At 38.8% G+C, this 22532-nt stretch overlaps 1 protein-coding gene and 1 long non-coding RNA gene across 3 annotated transcripts in view; one reads left to right on the top strand and one right to left on the bottom strand.

Moving 5' to 3' along the window:
- Positions 1 to 2706: 2706 nt before the first annotated feature.
- Positions 2707 to 22532, top strand: part of LOC127448502 (zinc finger protein Helios-like) — a 40651-nt gene continuing 20825 nt past the window's right edge. For both annotated transcript variants that reach the window (XM_051711102.1, XM_051711101.1), the window contains exons 1-3: positions 2707 to 2795; positions 5112 to 5160; positions 14479 to 14583. In XM_051711102.1, the coding sequence (XP_051567062.1) occupies positions 5127 to 5160; positions 14479 to 14583 (139 nt within the window). In that variant the 5' untranslated portion in view covers positions 2707 to 2795; positions 5112 to 5126. The remainder of the gene's footprint in view (positions 2796 to 5111; positions 5161 to 14478; positions 14584 to 22532) is intronic.
- LOC127448532 (uncharacterized) lies at positions 5156 to 20787 on the bottom strand. The gene is made up of 3 exons (XR_007898541.1): positions 17400 to 20787; positions 17037 to 17286; positions 5156 to 8089 (listed from the first exon to the last, which is right to left on the bottom strand). It is a non-coding gene; the product is annotated as an uncharacterized LOC127448532 (long non-coding RNA).

Below are 22532 nucleotides of genomic sequence, written 5' to 3'. Positions count from 1 at the left end.
AGTAAGAGTTTCTCACGAACAGCTGCAGCATAGGCCTTCTCAGTAATCTGATCCTTGAGTATTTCATTCTTTACTGTCCCAAATGGACAACGGACTGCTAATTCACGTAATGCTGTAAGATATTGTGCGATTGATTCATCCACACACTGAGCACATTGTCTGAACTGGTGTTGAGCAACAACTACATTAACTTTGGGGATGAAGTACGCTTCCAAGGCAGACATAGCTTCGTTATATGTCGTACCGTACTGTATTTTGCAATGTACAAAGAATACGTTGGCGGAGCTGCGCCACATGGCAGGAATTGAGCAGGTGTGGGAAGACTCGCCATTGTCGCCAGCTGTTATGTTGGGTGGCCGGTAGGTAAGCACTGTATTTTGAGGATTGTAGTAGTAATCACCATGTAAGTATAATCACACTGTATTTAGAATGAATTTCATTTATTAACATTCTCAGAACACACTCCTAACCATGACTACTATCTCTACCATCTCTTCTCCTTCTGTGCTCTTGTACTCTCTACTCTTGTACTCTTGAGCGCCCCCTATGTAACACTTACACAGGACTCAGTAATTACACAGAATACAACACATACACAGGACACAACAAAAAGGTTAAGCAATTTTATCACACTAAAATTATGTTAACTTGCATATTGTTTAAGTCTTGTGGCTATACTTTTGAAACAGTGTATATTTTAACATTTACGGATTTGTCCCATTCACTTCCATTGTACTGTAAATGCATCTATAACCCAGAAGTTTTTTTGTTTATTTTTTCCTAAGAAAATTGGAGGAAATTGAAATCGAAGTAAGTCGAAATTAATTTTTGTGGTAATCAACATTATGCCACAATACCTTTCGATTCACTTTGAACCTGGTCCTGGAATAGGCCTATGCCTTTAATGATGTGTGAGGAAAGCAGCCAAACAGTTTGGTTATTACACTTACAGTTGCAATTACACCAAACAGAAATAATACTATCAGGCTAATTATCATTATTACTGGCCATATTTTGAGAGTGGATATACTATAATCAGACAAAGTGTTTGGAATAAATGGATTCATTCCAGCCTCTCTTTCTTTCCTCTTTACTTCTTATCCTTTGATATAAAACCAAAGCGTATCTTTAAAATGCAATAGAAGGCGTCTAATCGATTACCGAGCGGCACTGAGAGATCCGTTTCTCTGTGTCAGACGGTCTGAAGATGGAGGAAACAGGCGAAGGGAATAACTGTTGCTGCGGGTCTATCGCACTGCAGTGGATGCACAGTATTTAGAGCCCATATAACTCCATATAAGAGAGGATGAACATGTATCACCCCAAGGATTGCTAAAGGTAAACTAAAATGACCGTTGCAAATGTTGTGTTCTTTTTTCAACAGGTTCTGTCCTCACTGAGGTAATGTACAGTCGGTGTATTCTTGACAGGTCCAGGATGCGTCCGGATCACTTGTTGCGGTTGTGACATTGTTTGGACGTCTTTTAAAGGAATTTTCCAGGTTCAATACTGACCACGGTTATGTTCAATCGACCAAAATAAATAAATAAATAAATAAATGGCTAATAACAATAATAATAATTTTTGACTTGTCCCTTGTTTATTAAAAAAGAAAAGAAAAGAAAATCGTGGTTACAGTAAGGCATTTAGGCTACAATGGAAGTGAATGGGGCCAGTCCATGAACTTTAAAATACACTGTTTAAAATGTCCTTGTTCATGTTAACATGATTTTAGTGTGATAAAATTCCATACTAACCTTATCTGTGTAAAGTTATATTTAATATTACAACATGGTTGTCATGAAGACATAACGCAGGCAAAAGCCTTTAATTTGGTAAATGCTGTAACAAAGGTAAATCCCTGATTTTATCACACTAAAATCATGTTTAAATGTATAATGTTTACGTATTGTGGATAAACTTTTGAAACAGTGTGTATTTTAATGTTTATGGACTGGCCCCATTCACTGCCATTGTAAGTGCCTTAAACTACGATTAAAAGAAAATCGACGGACCAGTTTATTATTATTATTATTATTATTTTAATCAACATTATGCAATAATTGAAACATTGCCGTATTTATTTGCATTGGGAAGAAGTGAGTTAGAACGCGTCTGCTTAAAGCATCCATGTAAATGGAAGTTAATTAGCCTACTATCGTATAGAGTGCCTACGTGTGTCTCACTGATCCAGAGCTATTTGCACATGATGAATATAGAAAACAAGCGTACAGTCATCTCACAACCACTGATGTATTCTCAGACAGGTGGAAACCTTGGGCTCTAAGACTAGGCTATTGTAGGCAGTTCCCATCATTTCCTTATTTATGGCTTAATTCCCTTGGAACCGGTGGATCCAGTTGTGTATTTCGCTCTCATCGATTGTCCCAAGCGTTGAACAGTCACATGTTCACTATGTCAAAGCAGTTTCAGATCAGAAGACGAAATCTAATAGTCTGGAGGAAAGCGATTAGACGCGTGTGAAATGGAAAAGCTGACGGGCTTGTTCAGCGTAAAGGAAGTCACCAAACCATACAGACCCAGCAACCGGCTTGCTTCCTAACTTTTTTTTTTTTTTTTTTTTTCGTATTGGTGCAAGATCGTCCCCTGTTTGTGGCCAATATGAGCTCCATTTGAACATGCCAGTCATCAGAGGACTTCAACTAGACTCTAACACTAGACACACTCTAAAAACCCTCAGTCATTGGAAATAACTTCACCCATTTTTTTTACGCAAGGATTTTTTGGGGACGCTTAATCGACTTGCGTTTTCACAGGGGGGAGACCAAAAAAAGGTAACGTTATATACAACCATCATTTTAATGTTAAGACCTTGTAGCATTTTGTTGTCCGGAATTATGCATTCTCTTTATTTGCTAATATACCTTTATATTCACAACAAATCGAATTTTAATACTGCTAGTTAAACTTATTTTGCCATTTTGTGTTAATGCTACTAGATCTCGTTCAAATCTAATACGTAGACTATCAACTACCTGTATATACAAAGCTACCAGTTAAAACACAAATGTTTTTTTTTTTTTTTTAATAGATGAAACGGACTCTAAGTAGTATTTTGGATAGGGAACAGTAATGTTGTAGTAAACGAGAGTGTAGGCTGTCGCTGAGTGCACTGCGCACACGCGTTCCGTGACCTATGTGCGCGCCATGTCCACTGGAGACGCGTGGCGCCGTACAAGAGGTCAACTTCACTCTTAATTATTTGCATCTCATTTCATCACTGTCTTGTTTTTTTAATCGCATTTAATTTTCGGGTTTATGTCTTGTACTAATTTGGTCGTGGTTCCTTGTGATAGAGCTGTGTTTTATTTTTTGATTGTTTCCGAAACTTTGATCAGCATATCCCAGATCACTCTTGTCTTATGTCAGACCTATTCATCGTAATTTAAAAGGATTTCTGAAAAAATAAAAAAATAAAATATAAAAAAAGTTTATGATACAGTAGCCTACTATGAGCTCATTGATGTGTTTTTAAAAGGTGGTTACAAATAACTTAAAAAAAAAAAAAAAAAAATCATTTTTAACCTTTTTTTATTCCGTGTATCAGTTTTTCATTTTATTATTTTTATTTTTATTTATTTTTTATTTAATTATTTTTTTTTTTTACGTTTTTAATGTGTGTGCAGCGTCACAATAGTACATTGCATGGATTAATGAGCTTAAGACATTGTACAGATATAATATCAAAATTAATTGTATTATTTTAGTATTTAATAGTATTGCTCTGGTGTTTTCTTTTTGCACGTTTATCTTATTTTTATCATCTGTGATCAATGATGCACATCAGTGAGTTGGTTTATTTAACAATAAAGTACTAATAATATTGATATTTTGTTTTACTTAATATGTTTAGAAACACTATGTTTCAACCAAATGTGAAGCAGTTGTTCTTACAAATATTATTGTCAGTGCAATCTCTTTAACAACTATTTAGTGTGTGTGTGTGTGTGTGTGTATATATATATATATAATATATATATATATATAAGCTCAATAAGGATAATTTTGGGCCAGGCCAGGAGATTATATTTTTATACTTGTGGAGTAGATGGAGTAAATTTTGCATTTTCCTTCCATCAGCAAAACACATACAACATGCAATAGCTCTTTATGGTACTTCACAAACATCATGGAATTTCTAATTTAATCTGTCATCACCTGTAAAAACTATTTCCCTCTCACTCAGTTCTAGAATATGATACAAATAAATGCATGTACTTGAAATATTTTTCTTTGTTATTGTATTTTAAGCCTTTATTTTATAGATTTTTTTTTCTTCATGGATCGAAGCCCAGTTGTTTTCTGTTATAACATGACTGAACAGTACTTCTGTTTCATGTTATGTTTGATTGACATTATATATCAGAAGAGGCCCTGCTGCACTTAACAGCTCAAATGTTTCCAAACATTTAAATTTAGACCTTGTTTTTAAAACAGCGGACCTGAAACTCAGCGGAAACATGTCACTTTTCACACTTCGCATGTATGATTTTTGTTTAACCAGGAAGTTATCGCTTTATCTATTACTTCCCTAATACTACACAACACAATTTAGAAATATATACATTTCATATTATAAGAAAAATGCATTCTTAATATTTGCTAAGTTGCATTCAGTTCAGAGGCGATAAAAAAACTGTAAAACAGAAAAGTAAAAAAATTAGAAATTGTAAATTTTTGAGAAGCATGTGTACTGATTTTGAAATGAAAATTGATAAACAACTGAATTTCCAACATTAAAATGCTAATGTTTGGAGTTGCAAGCTGTTCACACTGCGGAGTTGCAGCTGAAGTGTGCACTTTCAACGATTAAAACAAATTATTATATAAAGTCCTGGTTAATCAGTTTAATTTTTTTAATACTTCTGATATTCATTTTATTGTTTGCTGCATTCTATATTGTTATATATCCCATGCAAATATTTAATGTTGAAGAAACCTGAAATCAGTGACTTTTGTTAAGTGACAATTTTGCATGAAAATGTGTAGTTATGTGGGTAAAATCATTAAGAATTAATCAAGTCATACAGATCCTTAATTTAATTTACCTTTAATTCATTTCTAATGGAATTTCCATTTTCATTACACAGTTCTGCCCCCTGACTATGGACATGGAGATGTCGAATGGCTATACTGCAAGTAGGTTAAGTTTTCATGTTTTGTTTACCATCTGAATGGTCACATTTCTGAATGTATAAGCATCCTTTATTCAGCTCAGAAAAACCTAGAAACTGTCTGTTGTCTTCAATCAAAAACATTGCTCCACCCTATTATTGTGAAAATGTGATGTTCGCCTGTGTTCTTTATAAATTACGCTAATCGTATGGCATGCAGAGTTTATTATAAAGTTATTTTCCTCAGGATTGCCTATGTTAGACTTATTGAATAGGGAAAAGCGCATTTGAGACATTGAGAGACAATTGTAAAAAAAAGAAAAAAAAAAAAGGCAGAAGATCAGGTAATAGTTGTTGTGAATCAGAGCACACACAGTACTAAAATAGTCTAGGTGCTCCACCATTACAGTAATTGTATCACGTCACCTGCTTTCCTGTTCCTCTCATATTGAGTCTATATATGGAACAAAATTAATCAAGTTCACCTACAAACTTACAAAATCACTTACAAAAATAGATCAATTGTTTGTCACAGAATGGTTAGCAGATGTACAAATTTCAATTTGGATGTCCCATTTGGTCAAGTTAAAGCTTATATTTTATAAAAAAAAAATAAATTAAAAAAAAAAAATCCTAAATGTAGAAATATGTTGTTGCTTTATTTTACATACATATTGATTTATTTGAGATATGCTATCTAAATCCGGCAGCACTGTGGGAGTTTCTCTGCAGTTCTGCTTTTTGAATATGTGCAGTAGACAAGCACATTAGCTGCCCTAAGGTCCCACTCAAAAGCTAACTGCTTCAACTCTTGGCTCCCCTTGAGATTTGTTATCTTGACGGGGCTTCAGTACCAGGTGCACTGTGGTACCTTCCCATCCGTTACCTCCCCTGACAGATTCCTTGAGATGGTACATGCTGATAACGAGTCCCTCATCTGAATGTGCAGGTGTCTTGGAAAAAGAAAAGTTTACTGTTTAAGTTGGTTACATAGACCTTTAGCTTTTGGAGATATTGTTGTGGGCTGACTATATTTGAAAGGTATGAATGAATACTGATCCATACCTTGTTTAATGAATAGCATCATCACATTTTGTAAAGTTTCAGCCTGTTAAATCTTTCAAGTCAATGAATTTGTTTCTTAAGTGGAACTCAAAAGAGATGTAAGGTAGAATGTTACGAATTTACAACCTTAGTCACCATTTGCTTTAATTGTACAAAAAAAAAAAAAAAAAAAAAAAAAAAAAGATGCAATGAAAGTGAATGGTGATTAAGGCTAACATTCTTCCCAATATCTCCTTGTGTCCCACGTTAGGAAGAAAGTCACATAAAACTCGATGTTTACACTTTTTTTGGGAAAACAACATACAAATGGTTTACTTATGGTTGTCTACATTTAAAGGGATAGTTCACTCAACAATGAAAATTCTGTCATCATTTGCTCACTCTTATGTTGTATCAAACCCATTTGACTTTCTTTCTTTCTTTCTTGGAACACAACAAGATATGTTAGGCAGTATGTTAGTCTCAGTCACAATTCACTTCATTGTATCTTTTTTCCATACTATGGCAGTGAATGGTGACTGAGGCATTCTACCTAAAATTCCCTTTTGTGTTTCACGGAATAAAGAAAGTCATGGGGGGATATTTGGAACAACATGAGGGTGAGTAAATTATGGCATTCATTTGCATGAACTTTCCCTTTAATCTGTGATAGGAGAAGCTAGTTTAACATTGTGAAAGACACTTGGTACACCTTGGTTTCTGTTTTGTAAAAAGGCAGTCTTTAGGTTTATCCACCTAAGATCCCAGAGTATTACTTCAACTTTTTGTACAGTAAACTGCAATTGATATGTTAATGAGAGCTTGTCCACTTCAGCATGTCCTTTAAAAAAAGTGTAGTGCAGAGGTGGCAGGTGGCAAGGAGTGTGAGTGGGAATGTGTTTTGTGTTTGATGTGGAAAGATGGTTTGGAGGTGTGTGGACGGACAGGATAAACCTGATCCCAGCTCATACTTGAGAGTCTGCAACATGCCACAACCAATCACTCTCTTTCCTGGGAGAACTGATCCTGTTAAAAACTTCTATTTTTCTGTCTTGTATTGCTGCTGTAGAACCTGCCTCTAAACTCTGCCCCTTAATAGAGCTGCCGGGCAGCAATGATGTACAAATCAGTTCAATGTCTTGTCTGAATTGGAAGTAATCAGTGGCGTAGCCAAGGGTCCACCCAAATTAGACCCAGGCCCACCCAGAATATCAGAGATATTATTTAACTTCAAATATATATTTATAAAATAATAAAAAAATACATAAATTCTGATTTCTGAAAGTGTGAAGAACTGTTTGAATGCGTCTCTTCTCTGTTGTTAAGGAAAATTTGGTAAAAAATAAAAGTTGGGCGAAAACTTGGCCCACCCAAAAGTAATTTCCTGGCTATGCCCTTGGAAGTAATGATTCCAATTCTTCCTTCTGGCCCCACCTGCTGGCAGGCCTTCCCTGCCTTCTGTGACCTGGGAGGGAGACAAGGGGAGGGAAAAACAAAACAACAAAAAAAGGAGAGGGAAAGGCCAACGCAGAGCGACAGTGAGAGAGAGAGGGGAGAGAGAGGAAAAAACTTACTCGCCAGTTCTCAGACACACCGTTGCCTGGTCCTCATTCACTCCTCCACCCTCTGGCGGACAACAGACCGGTGCCAGTCCTCCGACACCTGGCGGACGGAATGCCCCTCCACATTTCGGCGGCTGGTAGCGAACTCCTCCGCCCCTGGTAGCGGCTCTACCACTCCAAGCGGCCGGCAGTGAGCCCCTCCTCCCCTCATGGATGGCGGCCATTCCTCCGCATCCAGGCGGCCGGTAGCAACTCCTCCGTCCCCCGGCGGATGGCCGCGGCTGCTCCTTTTGGGGTGGATGGTAGTGGCGAGGACTCTATGATGGCGCATCCCTCCTCCTTCCCAGGCTTCAGCACCAATGCAACAGGGTTCAATGGAAAGGAGGAGGCAGGAACCAGACGAAGCATCAAAGTAATGTTTAATGAGACGTTAAAACATAAAGACAAAACATAAAAACAAATGCATACAGGGCAGCTGCCTGTAGCTCTCTCTCTCCCGAACTGCTGCATCTCGTTGCACTTATACCTCTCCTCGGCTGATTAGCCCGATTGGGGGCCGGGCGTGCATAGTCACGGCCCGGCTCCGTCCTCCCCTCCTTGCCACAATCTCCTTCCAACATGGAAACTCCGGTAAAACGAAAGCACTTTGATTATGTTTTTGATTACTCCGTCTGTTGTGTCTCTCAGCTGTGATAAGTATAATTGCTAAAACTGTTAGTTTAACTGTATTTCCCAGCTGTAGTAGTGTAGTAGTAATTCAAATGATCATGGAGTGAGAGACAATGACGATGACTTAAAAGAAACCCCTCGCTGACTGATGTGCGTTGACTCAACGCACGTCAAATTTGACTGGCTCACAGCACAAATAAAAATTGTCTTTTGTCTCTACCTGCCAGCTAAAGTCTTTAATGTCACAGCGAAAAATGTAAGGACACATATCTCTTTTACACATCTGCACTGCTCTTACACTTTAGTTTAGAATGCCACGAACACAAGCAGAGTGATACAAACAGTAAATCGTCTGAGTTCCGATGGTGTGAGATATCAGTACACATGGAATTTCAGTCGTCCAATCAGATTCGAGAACCGGAACTAACTGTTGTATAAATCGGTCTATCACTAGTCAGGAGCCTAAAACATCACAGAACACGGTAACAGTTCTCGGCTCATTTCGAGCTGGACATGACTGTAGTCGGATTCCCTAAGTAGAATCGGCCAAATAGACTATTTTGTTTAGGAACTGCTTTACACTGGTCGCAATTTGTGTTTTGCTCTGTAGATTCAAAAGAACTGGCTCATAGAGTCATTCGTCCAGGAACCACACTACACTGGTCGTGCTTTGTTTTTCATGCTGTAGATTCAAAAGAACCAACTCAAGAGTCATTTGTTTGGGTATCGGACTACATTGTTCGCACTGTGTGTTCCGTGCTGCATTTATATTCAGTAGCGGGGCAGCATTGCCGCTGACTAGTGCAGCAGGAAACACAGAGCATTTTAGTACGTGTTCTGTTCACATCAGTGGATAAATGCTCAATCAAGAATCTTTAACAGAAATGAAAGTCATACAAATCTTACGGTTTTGGTATTTTATTTAAACATACTGTTTAATGGTTCTGAATAAAAATCGGTTCTTGGTTCCCAACCCTACAGTAATATTTATTTTATCTTAAAGGCAGTTTCCAATTTATCTGTATTGATTGAGGCAAATAATTCTGATGTAACTGAATTGCCCTTAATGAGTGCTGAAGCTGACACATCCAAAAATTAAAGTCAATGTGAAATGTTTGTTGTACTCTTTAATCAAAATGTAACAACTCCAAAATGATTTTCCTTTTCGGTTGATATCACACGAATCCCTACATTTTCAGTCCCTTTCTCACTGAAAATCCTGTTTCACACTGAAATGTGTCATATTACAGATGTAAAATGTGTTGAGAATGTTTTTCTTGCTGAAGTTTTTTATTTTATTTTTTATTTTTTACTTTTGCTGAAACTTACTCCAGCAGGCATTGCTGGACCAATACAAATTTCAGAAAGTCTCACACCCCTACACCCCTAATTAGCTGCCTTGGCGATCCACTAAAAATATGCATGGAACAGTCTGTTCTGTAGGTTGCCCTCACTTTTTTGACTGCCGTGTACACAAGTGTGAGTGAACTGGGATCTGATTCTGACTCAGCAGTGTCACAGTCCAGACCTGTACTCACTCCTGTAGTCTACCAAGAGCCTACAGATTTTCAGCATGCATCAGTAGACGGGGGCGGACGGTAGCCTTTCGTATCATCCGTATGTATATGTTATTGCAGGCGGGCTCTTGTGTAACCATCAAGCATATGTGTGGGAAAGTCAATTTGATTGTAGAATAGAAAATGAAATGGAATCATTGTAAAACAGTGAAAACCAAATATTTAAGTTGGACTGCATCAGAGATTCTTCATTTGATAAGAAAAGATATAATATTGATCACAGTTCTGTTAAGATGTCTCTTTTCCTGGCCATCCGACACAGCGCTCTGTTATGGAAAAACCTCCTCTCAGCCATCACTCAAATCGGAGTGGCTGCTTGTTTCCCATTGCCAAGGGACTGCCAGTTACCTGAGATTTCCCTCAACCCCAGCAGCGTAACCAGAGATGGGCTTTGGGATTGTGTCATTGGCTACGTCTCCCTGAGTTGCTCACTCTCTCAGACTGACAGTGTCCGTCCGACAGCATGACAGCACAGATATCAGTCTACTTAAAAGCTCCTGTCTCACTTCTGTCCCCTGAAACACACCTCAAGTCCTTCTCTACTCTCATCATAAATTATTCGACTGTAATTGCAAATTTTGCAAGTTTTATCAAACCTTTGAAACCCTGATATAGCAGGGCTCCTGTGAACCCTCCTGACAAACAAACACAAAAACAAAAACAGCTTACACCAGCCAAAGCTGGTTTGCTGGTCTTAGCTGGTTTAAGTTGGTTTAGGTGGGTTCCCAGCCTGGCCAAGCTGGTGCTCCCCTGGTTTAGCTTGTCAGCCAGCCTGATTAACAGACAAGTGCCCCAAATGCCTCTAAGCCAACTAAGTCAACGACCAGCTAAGACCATCAAACCATATGCTGGTTCAAGCTGGTTTTCAGCTGGGAACTGTGGCATTCAGAGTAACTCTGTGTTGTTCTTGTAACATCTGATATATTTCATAATATTCTGTTCTAGGCATAGTTAAACATATTATGCCATAAAATATGAGATCTGATTGTTCAGAATTTATGAATTCAATAGAAAATTTTACATAAATCAGTGACACAGTGCATTTTAGATGGTTAGAAAAAACATATGCCCTCATGAAGGAAAAAATGGGCCTTAAAATCAAATAAAGGGCAAATATTTCCCCTGAATTGAGAAGTTATTTTTTGACATTGCCTCCAAGTCAATTCAATTCAAATTCATTCCATTCAGTTTATTTAAATTTATATGTAATGCTCCTTTCACAAGACATATTGTTCCAAAGCAGCTTTACAGACAATAATGCCTCACAAAGCTTTGTGAACGAGCCAAAGGTAACAGTGTCAAGGAAGAACTCAAGGTATTTATGTGCTCTCAGTAAGTCCATCTCTACCCTCTGTAGAATGCTACATTTTACTTTAATCACAAATTTGCTACTGTGATCTGTGGCATTTGTAATAACTCTGGCTAGGCTTGAACTTCAGAATTGAAAATGGACCTGTCTATTCACAGCATGGCCACATTAATAATTGCAAAATCTATGAATAATGTTTTAAAGTGCTTACTTCTTTTGGTAGAGTTACTTTGCTACCGAACAAACCTGTCTGAAGGAGGGACTAATTGGGTTTAAGGCAATGGTTAGGGATGAGTGATAATACAAAAGCAAGCTTAGCTTTGACATCTAAGGTACTTTCCACACCTTTCCAGTCATAAACTTGGAGGTCAAGGAGTGAGTGAAGCATAATACCACCCTTGATGCTGTCATAATTTACTCACCCTTATGTTGTTCCAAACTCCTATAGACTTTATTTCTTCTGTGGAACACAAAAAGGACATGTTAGGTAGAATGTTAGCCTTAGTCACCATTCACTTTCGTTGCAACTTTTTCCATACTATGAAGTGAATTTTGACTGAGGCTGATCTCCTTTTGTGTTCCACAGCAGAAAGAAAGTCCTATGGCTTTGGAACAACATGAGCATGAGTAAATGATGATATCATTTTCAGTTTGGGGTAAACTATCCCTTTCAGGGCTGTCTAATGTCATTGCTGTTGTATTAAGTGTGTGGCTCTGAAAGGGTCAGTGGGTAATGGGATCAGGGAGTAGGAACCGCTCCCCCTGAGTATTTGTGGTGAAGCCATATTATTTCCTGAAGTCCGTGTGCAGTGGGTGCAGAGAGATGAGGAAATCCAATCTGAATCTTAAGGATGTGGTTGAAAGCTTAACAAGCTCTCCCCACATGAGATGATGGCACTCCGCCTCTGTAAACTGAAGTGTTGAGCTGGTCACTGACCCTAGAGAAATTTCAGCTCTGGTAATGGACACGGGTGCTATTAAAAGAAGTTAAGTGTATACAATATCTGAAAACCTGTGGGGATATGTTGCTCTCCTTCACCAAGATATCAAGAAGTACAGTATAAGAGGGTACCATAGAACATGTCAGATGGAAGTCTATGAGAGTAAAGTAAGAAATGTTTTTCAGTAGTATTAAAGGAATAGTTCCCTTAATTTTCCTTAATTACCCCCATGTTGTTCCAAACATGTATGACATTCTTTGTCACTGAGATGTTAGGTTAAATGTTAGTCTCGGTCAGCGTTCACTTTAATTTTATATATATATATTATTTACTATTTACTGTATATACCTTGTACATTGTGTGTGTGTGTGTGTGTGTGTGTGTGTATGTAACGGTAGCCAGCTGGTACGTGATAGCTGTGCGGTGTGTAATCCTCACTCTACTGGTATTAAGAGACGCACTAGCGACCGAGGCTAGATGCCATGGCTTTTCTAGCCTCCTTGCTAGCACGTCCGACTCTCATGCCAGGGATTGCTGGTTCAAATCCCGCTCAGGGTCGAGTAGTACTGGTAACACTGGTGCCTTGACCCGGATGGGAGTGAGGTTTAGGAGGGTGAGTGTAATGGTAGCCAGCTGGTATGTGATAGCTGTGCAGTGTGTAAACCTCACTCTCCTGGCCTTAAAGGTGCTGTAAGCGATTTTAGCGTTCTGAAGCTTTCACGTGACTGAGCAGTTGAATTAGCCACGCCCCCTCACTCCAACACCCCGCCCTCCAAAGATAACTTTGAGACCAAAACCGAGCAAAGGAGCAGCATTTTTCCTGTGGCAGTCAAATTCAACAGTGGCACAATAGCGCCCTCAACTGACAAACATTATGAAACATAGCCTCTATGATTTGCTTTAAATCCAACACTATGAGAATGAGCAACATAATCACACGGGAAGTCTGCATGCTGTTTCCGAAAGTTTTGGTACCCTTGGATCGGCAACAGTATGCCGACTCACTGACATGCCCTATCTACCATTGGACATATTTGGAATGGCTCAACAACAGTTACTTTCCCTCATGGCACGACTGGTAGTGCGTTGTGTCAGTTGCATGGGACACCACAGTTCAATCCCCATTCAAACGAGGAAGTAATCACGTTTGTATAAACAATCACAGGCACGATAAGGAGCTTGCATTTTGATCCCTTACATTGCATTTTGTCTCTATTAATGGTTAGGGTTAGATTTGGGTTTTGGTTGGGGGGTAGATTAAATAAAATAAGCATTTCCCTTCACTGTTTTACACCCTGTTCATCTGAAAACAATTATTTTTACAACTGGCTTCTGGCGAACTATCCTGGATATAAATGGATGTCACGCTTGTTTATATGCTCTGAAACACTTAACGCTTTAGCCTCTGGGGGCAGTGTTTTCAAATTCAGTCAATGTATACAGATTTCGGCTAAAGAAAAATCGGCACACACTTGCCGATTTTTATGTGAGATCAGGCTGAACCGAGACTAGAGCCTTGGCTTTTCTAGCCTCCTTGCTAGCGTGTCTGTCTTGCATGCTTGGAATCAGTAGAGGAGGTGTATTAGAAGGGAATATTGGAATTTTAAACAGTATTCAGTATATTAGAGCATCAAACAATAGATTACAGTTGAAAGTATATATAGTATAGTATTAAACTAGGGATGAATATATGTTAAATTATAAATTAGGGTACAGTTTAACATATTTTAGAGTATTAAATAGTAGGTAAGTTCTAAATAGCAGGACGCAGTAGGAAGTGCATTAGAGTTGTGAAGAATATAAAGTCTAGAATGTTTAATGACCTCATATCAATTGAAAGGCTACATGGAATATATGTATTAAAAAAAAAAATAATTTGTTTCAATGCAGGATCATTTAAAATAAACAAATGTAAGCAAAATGTGATTAAATATAGTGAGAACATTCAATTAATTTGTGATCAGTTATTTACCCTTATACATTCATGTACATTGTAACCTTAAATCTTGCTGTTGATAAAAAATTAAAAAAAAGCTCATGGACATGTTATGCATCAACTACCCTTCTGCCTTTGACTGATAATCTCGATGAACACCATCATGGCTTTTACAAGAGCGGTGTTCCTTGAACTGTCTACTTGAATAGATTTGTGTTTTAGAGCTGTGTGTGTTTAGCCTCAATAGCAGTGCTGTCTGGAGCAAGGCAATGTCCTCAATGCACTTGTTTCTGTCTGTCTCCAAGGTAACGGCGACTGCTCTTCCAGGAAGGAGAACTCGAGAATGCTGGTGGACCTGTCGACCAACACACCCAATGGACAGCATTCCCAAAGTCCAGATTTTCCACCTGGTAAGTAGACGTGTCCTTTACTTTACGCTGATGGACATTCAGTTGAGGAAAGCAGCAGTACATTATGTGTTGTCATTTGAATTTCTTAGCTTTTGGTGCATTGGTTCGATTTGCTTAAAGGGATAGTGCACCCAAAAATGAAAATTCTGTCATCATTTACTCACTCTCATGTTGTTCCAAACCCATATGCCTTTCTTTCTGCTGTGGAACACAAAGGCAGAACATAAGGATCTGAAAGTCTCAGTCACCATTAACTTTTGGCTGCATAATTTTTTCAATAAAAGCGAATGGTAACCATGGAAGCAAGAAAGTCATACGGGTTTGGAACGAAATGAGGGTGAGTAAATGATGACATAATTAGCATTTTTGGGTGAATTTACTCTTTAATATCCAGTTAGGAGGCATTTGTTAATGTTCTAAAATAATCTCACTGTCCATAGCTAAAGATTAAAAAAGAAAAAGGAGAAATGAGTGAGCATCATCTTCAATGGACAGAGGAAGGGTCTATATCTTGCAGTGTAAAAAACAGAGGTTACATTTTTATCTGTGATCTGATGGGATAGGCCCGGTCTGTGACATCTCCCTTCCTCAAAGTCAACTGATGGTTAGACTGAGGGCTTGTCAGCATGAGAGTGCATACTAAGAAAAGGGAAGCGCTCGATGCTGAGGGATGGAGATCACAGACCATAATCCCAGAAAGAGATTGTTCTCATAGATAATGTATTTGTCATGTTGCACAGGATGTTGAGAAATATGTTTAAAAAAAAAAGACCTTCTTAGCTTGTTTAGCTAGGAGGCCAGTTGGTTTCCCCAACTGACCCAGCTGAAAAGAGTACAAACCCCTGTAAAACCAGTACCAGACCAGATTCATTTATTTATTTATTTATTTATTTTTAAGTGCTGGTGGGTTTGTGTCCCCACTAGGTGTATTAACTAGCTTAACCTGCAATACTTTTTTGGTCAACCAGCTTCACTAGAAAAACCCTCATGGTTGATCAACTTCAACTTGAATTTTGCTGGTGAACTGCATGTCTATGCTGGTCCACCAGTCTTGACTGGCACCAAAGCAGCACTAACCAGCATAAACCAGTCTGGACCATCATGGGAATACACGATTATCTAAATTGGTCATTTCAGCAGGCAAAATTGGAGCAGTATGCATGGGGTACATATTCTTTATACACTTAATGCATACCTCGGGTCTTTAGTGACCCGGGACCTTATTTAACCCTCTGTACATCATTCTTTTTCTGCCCATACCTCTTTAGTACTCCTGGGCTGCATTTCCCAAAAACATCATGAGCTAAGGTGACCAGATTTCTGAAATTAAAAACGGGGACATTTCTAGTTTGGTGGTAAATATGTCATTGAAATTTTGCATGTTAATTATCTATGATTTTAAAAAAGGGGGACAATCAGATGTTATGTACTTTGACCATGTAGAATGTAGGAATGTGATGAACTATGGTACATCATACTCTGTTGAATATGTCTCAAAAATATTGAATTTTTTTTTTTCAATATTCCAGAAATTCCGATAGGCAGGTAAAGTTGGTCGTTTTTAATTGTCTTCTGTTACATGAGTTCATTCTTTTCTACACTGTATACAGTAGATGACATTGTGGCATAAAAGTGAACTTAACAAACATATATAAATGAATATAGGAATTAGGGGTAGTGGTGGCTCAGCGGTTAAGGCTCTGGGTTACTAATCAGAAGGTCAGGGGTTCAAGCCCCAGTACTGCCATGATGCCACTGTTGGGCCCTTGAGCCTATCTGCACTCTGATCCCAGCTTAGCTGGGATATGTGAAAAAAGAATTTCACTGTATATGTGTGATAAATAAACACAATTATAAATTAATTATAAAACTATTGCAGCTGATTCCACAGCACAGGGACACCTGCCCTTGGTCACACTCTTTACATAACTCTTCTTACTCTCTTCTAAATTTCCTTCTCCTCTTTTCCTTCACCTTTACCTGGTACTTTCCTAAAAGTAAGATGGTAGGCTACTAACTTGCTTACTGGCAAACTGGCAGAGGAATTTCAAAAGAATTTCACTTGACTACCATTTCCCTCAGCATAACAACTGAAATCAACACTTACACTATGGACAATATCAGGGCCTACATTTCATTTATTTTTCCCATGTTATTAATGTTGTATTCTTAATTTAAATGCATTAATATATAATACATAATAATATAACTTCTTCATAACATAACTAGTATGTGCCTCACCTCAAAGCTGTTAACGATGATGATGTTTCTTTTCAATAGACCTTTTTCACAGACTGTGATGACGTGTTTCCACCTTATTTATCAGCATAAATCTCTCGATTTTGTTTTTGTAAGGGGGTTCGAGGGAAAGGAGGAGGCGAGAACCGGCTTGACAACTTAAATAATAATTTAATGAACAACTTAAACAAAAACACACAACCATAAACACTCACAGTACAGCTGCCTGTAATTCTCTCTCTCGAACTGTCGTCCCCGGCCGCCTTTATCCCTCGCGCGCCCCATCAGGCTGATTGGGGACCGGGCGTGCGTAATTCCAGCCCAGCCCCGCCCTCCTTGGCTCTACACTCCTCCCGGCGTTGCCTCTGGACGGGGAGCCCCCGGCATGACGTACATACCCCCTTCCTCTCCGGGGGGCGTGCCTTGCGCCCCGACTGCCGGCGGGTCATCCCCACCTTCCTCGACCTGGGAGGAGACAGGAGCGGAAAAAATCAACAACAAAAAAAACAAAATAGGCGAGGGAAAGGCCAACATGGAGCGACAGAGAGAGAGAGAGGAGAGAGAAAAAAGAAACTCACCGGTTCTCTGATGCGCCGTCATGTGGTCCTCGATCACTCCTCCACCCTCTCAGGCGGACGGCAGCCGCTCCTCCCTGGGCGGACCGGAGTCAGACCTCCGACCCCCAGCGGACAGAACGCCCCTCCACGTTCCCGGCGTCCTGTGGGGACACTCCTCCGCCCCTGGCAGCGGCCCTACCACTCCAGGCGGTCGGGGAGTCGCTTCCCTCCTCCCCCCGCGGACGGCGGTCTTCTCTCGACCCCTCCGCATTCCCGGGGGACGGCAGGGCAATCCTCCGCCCCTGGCAGCGGCTCCCTCGCTCCAGGCGGTCGGGGAGTCCAGTCCCCAATCGCCTCGCGGATGGCGGCCGTTCCCCACGTCCGGGTGGTCAGGCTACTCCGTCCCCCGTCGGATGGCAGTGGCACTCCCCTGGGTGGTCGGCAGTGTCGAGGACTCTGCGACGGGAATCCCTCCTCCTTCCTGGGTTTCAGCACCAGTGTAAGGGGGTTCGAGGGAAAGGAGGAGGCGAGAACCGGCTTGACAACTTAAATAATAATTTAATGAACAACTTAAACAAAAACACACAACCATAAACACACACAGTACAGCTGCCTGTAATTCTCTCTCTCGAACTGTCATCCCCAGCCGCCTTTATCCCTCCCGCGCCCCATCAGGCTGATTGGGGACCAGGCGTGCGTCATTCCAGCCCGGCCCTGCCCTCTTCGGCTCTACAGTTTTATGTTATACATTTTTTAAATATTGAGTGTAAACATTATGCTTTGTGTTATATTACCCTGGAATTAGTTAAAAAATAAATAATTACCACAGCTGCAAAGGGGTTTCTATTACAGCTGCTGAGAGAGTGACAGTAAATTTGGCATCTTCTCCCATCTGACTGTCTTATTCCACTGCTCTCTATTTTTTTATTTTATTTTTTTTATTCTGCAAACGTAATATTGGATTTTTTGGAGCAAATGGGTAAATGAAATGAATATGTGCTGTGATCTCCCCATTCATTCCCATTCACCGCTGTCAAAGTTTACCCTGCAAACGTTTACTTCCTGGTCCTGTTCTTAATGGCAAAACTGGCGCAAACAAGTAATCAGTAAAGGAAGTTGAATGACTTAAAGCTGTTATAGCGAGCAGCCCCCTCTGTTGGTCACAATAAACAGCACACGGTAAACCTTGTTGCTGGTAGACTTCAATAGGGGTTTCTTGCTATGTATTTTCACTTAGCTGACTGTTTTGAATGCGCAGTAAAAACGGGGATATTTCCAGCAACAGCTTCAGTCAGGGACAGACCATCAAAACTGCGACTAAAATGGTCGCAAATGCGACCAAAATTAATTGATTGCGACAATAATTTAAAATCTAGTAGCCATCGGCGACAGTCGGGTTGTGTGCTTTCATTTGCGTTTTCATCAGATATCATCTTGTGAGTTATTGAATACATCTTAAGAGCGCACACCACCAGTGTGTCTCGAGCCGCTTTTCACCCGTTCTGTTGTGATGAGCTTGCTGCATGCAATAACAAACCCAGCGCGAGATAGTCATGAACAAATTACTCTTTTGAACCGTATCTTTTTCATGAATCACCCGAAAAGAACCGAGGGTTTGAACTCAGGAGCTCAGGTTAGCAGTTTGAATCAGATTCACTTTCTCAGCAAATCCGCCATCAGTGAGCTCACAACTGGGAGCGAAGACATTTCAAAATAAGAGTCCCATGTGTTTTTCAGGCTTCTTTATAATTAAATGTCCCGTATTTTCCTTCTGGTAATTACTGATTGGGATTGGAGTAGCACAATAAACTGCATCTGATTTCATTCAATTTGCATTCTTGTAGTCTCTGTATCTAGGCCATCCGGTAACAGTAAATTATATATATATATATGAGATCAAGCTTTTGACACTTGATAGACTTGTACACTACTATCACACAAAGTGCAAACATTCATTGATGCTCTAGAAAGCAACAGACTACTATATGCCTACTATACTTTATATAATTATCTGTAATGTAGATTCTGAAGAGCAGCACTAAATAAAAAAAAAAAATCTTTTACAGGTATCTCTTATATTTGTATAAATTATGAAAAGGATGGAACATTTATGAGACAAAAGGGAATGCAAACTTATCTTTTCAACTATATATACTGTTTATTAAAACTCAGATTAATAGGTTATCAGCTGTCTTCCTTTTCTTTGGCTTTCTATCTTGTTTCTGAACATCAATCTAAATCGAGCAATTCTGTGATTTGGCGACTAAAAACAGCCATTGGGCTCCTTAATGTTTCAGTTTAGGAGCCAATGGCTCCTAAGTCATTTTTTTAGTCTGAAGCCCTGATATATATTTCTTTGTTTATTACAAGACAAATGAGTACTATATTCATACAAATGACGACTATCACATTGATTTTCTGTGTGACAATGGTGAATTATCAGTATTCCATATGCGTGTACACATACATATTATATATGCTGTTTCTTACTCAAGGTGGTGCTGATGTTTCAGTGATTGACTTGAGTTACATTTGACATTGCTATTTGACAAAGAAACAAAGTGGAAGTAAACTATAGCAGGTGTAACACATGAACAATAGGATTTCGCTATTGTCATTTTGGTGTACTACTGAAAGTTGTTGTTGTGCATCTATTTAGACTCAAAAAGTGCCTGAGAATGTGTAGTTTATATGTTATGTGATTGACAGCCAGTTGCGTCTCATGAAATTTCAGTGTGGAAGTAATGAGTCCTGTTCTAAATTTGTTGCATCATCTCTTTGATACATGAAAATTAAAACATAAAAAAAAATATATATATCTGAATATATTTGATTCTGTTGTTTTCAAATTACAATTTGACACTATCTGAGCATTTTGTAGATCCATTTGTGTCAGATATAAAGACCCGAGATATGTAATAATGTTTAGCGAAACACCCATGAATTTAAAGGATAATAAATGTAAGAGTTAGGATTAATAAGGATTTCATAAAAAATTTTAAAAAACGATCGCTACCAGATAGCAATAATTCCATAACATTTGGCCTCAGAAGAGGTCGGAAATAGACCTAAGACTCATCTATATTTAAATTGCCACAAGAAAAGACAACATTTCGTGTACAAGAACCCTCTGCAAAGGTTAAATATCATATTTAACACCATGGGACAGTGAAAGGACAGGGAACTTTGAGTAATGGGCTTTTCATGCTTAAATTAAATTGTTAACCCAGGGTCATTCTTAAATTAATCCTTGTTACATGTATCACACTGCTCATAATATATCCTGGGTGTAATTAATCCTATGTAGTCATGTTTAAATATTTTATACTTTACATTTGTAAACAATGGGTTATTGTATTTAAATGCATATTTATCATATTAATAACACTGATTAGACAAGTATATTACATCATGTAAATTTTCAGACGTTTTCATAGTCGATCATTGTAGAAATTAATGATCAATTAATCGATTAATCATTTACATTAATACCGCAAAATGCACATGAAGGACTTCAAATAATATGTGCATCTAGCCAACTGTTTAAATATAATTTAAATTAATGCACATAAGAAATGCAAATACTGGCATTTTCCTTTTAAAATATTCTTAGTTATGTGTATTTTAATACATTTAGGCTTTGTTTAGTATGAATTTGTAAATTGTTTAATAACTGTTAATGAATTACTGTTAATTAAAAACTTGTATACAAGATATACAACTTGTATACAAAGTTGAGTTTATTAAAACTTCACATTGTGGAATGTGGAATATATTTTGAACCTTTGGGCTTAGTTTTTTATTTGAAATTAAGTCAAATCATACCACGCTGCTTAAACACAATAGCCTACATAACATACCATTTCTCTGGTTCTGGTGAGATGTCAGCTGAAAGTGCTTTCCCAACAATCACTAACGTAATTGTATGTTGGGATGAAACAAGGAAACCAGCAGATCCAAGTGCTTGCTGTCATGTAAGTAACACACTATCACGGTGTATGCAGAAAACATAATGTTCATTTATAGAGAAACGCTCCAACACTGGTTACATTGAACCTGCTTCAGCTTCATCTGTGCATCTTCTTCTGTGACGCGGAGAAGACGTGACATGCAGCGCGCAAGCACACTCTAGTGGCGGATAACTGTGTAGACAGCCTTATCAACATCTGTTGTCATGATTACTGAACACATTTGTCCTGAAATTAATTAATAGACAATCGATAAGCTTAATTGACCAAATTATTAAAAACAATTAATCAATAATGGCATTTTACATCATAGCGGGGAAATCTCCACCTGAATAATGCTACGGCAGCCATAGTGAGCCAGAATGCCCACCATACGCCAGCTATTGGTTGAGAGGAGAGTACAGATGTAGCCAATTCATATATAGGGAATTATTAGGAAGCCATAATGGATAGAGGCCAATTAGCAAATTTGGCCAGGGCACCTGGGCTACACCCGTACTCTTTACAAAAAGTGCCCTGGGATTTTTAATGACCACAGAGAGTCAGGACCTCAGTATAACATCTCATCCTAAATATGGTGCATTTTTACAGTATAGCATCGCCATCACTATACTGCGGCATTACGACCCACACAGAATGCAGGGTGAGCACCCCCTGCTGGCCTCCCTAATACCTCTTCCAGAAAAAAAATATAGTTTTCCTCAAGAGGTCTCTCATCCAGCTAAGAGCCAGGCTAAACCCTGCTTAGATTCAGTGGGTAACCAGGCAAGAGTTGCAAGGTGATATTCTATTGGAAATATTGCCATGTAAATCCACTCTGATTGTCTTAAGTCTTCTGAAATATACAGTACAACAAATATAATCATGTCTCTTCGTCACTCCGGTTAATGCATTTGTCTGTATATCACTGAATACATTTGGCACTGTAATTCGGGCTGGTATCTCTAAAAGGAAGCTAACTTTCCTCTGGAGCAGAGTTTCATAACATAAGTGGTGCTAACTCCATTTCATAATTACAAGTTTGTTAACCCATCATTAAAACTGACCTTTATAAAGAATTAAAAAAGATGTTTACTTAGGGTTAACTGTTGTGTTAAAAGCCCTTTATACTGACACAATACTGTTCATATTTTTTTGCTTTCAGCTATGTTACAGTAGCTATTGCTATACCTTACATTTGTACAAT

Source organism: Myxocyprinus asiaticus, chromosome 11 (assembly GCF_019703515.2).
Source record: "Myxocyprinus asiaticus isolate MX2 ecotype Aquarium Trade chromosome 11, UBuf_Myxa_2, whole genome shotgun sequence".
NCBI classification, from domain to species: Eukaryota; Metazoa; Chordata; class Actinopteri; order Cypriniformes; family Catostomidae; genus Myxocyprinus; species Myxocyprinus asiaticus.
The sequence above is the reverse complement of the archived record's forward strand: the minus strand, read 5'-3'. Positions and strand labels throughout refer to the sequence as shown.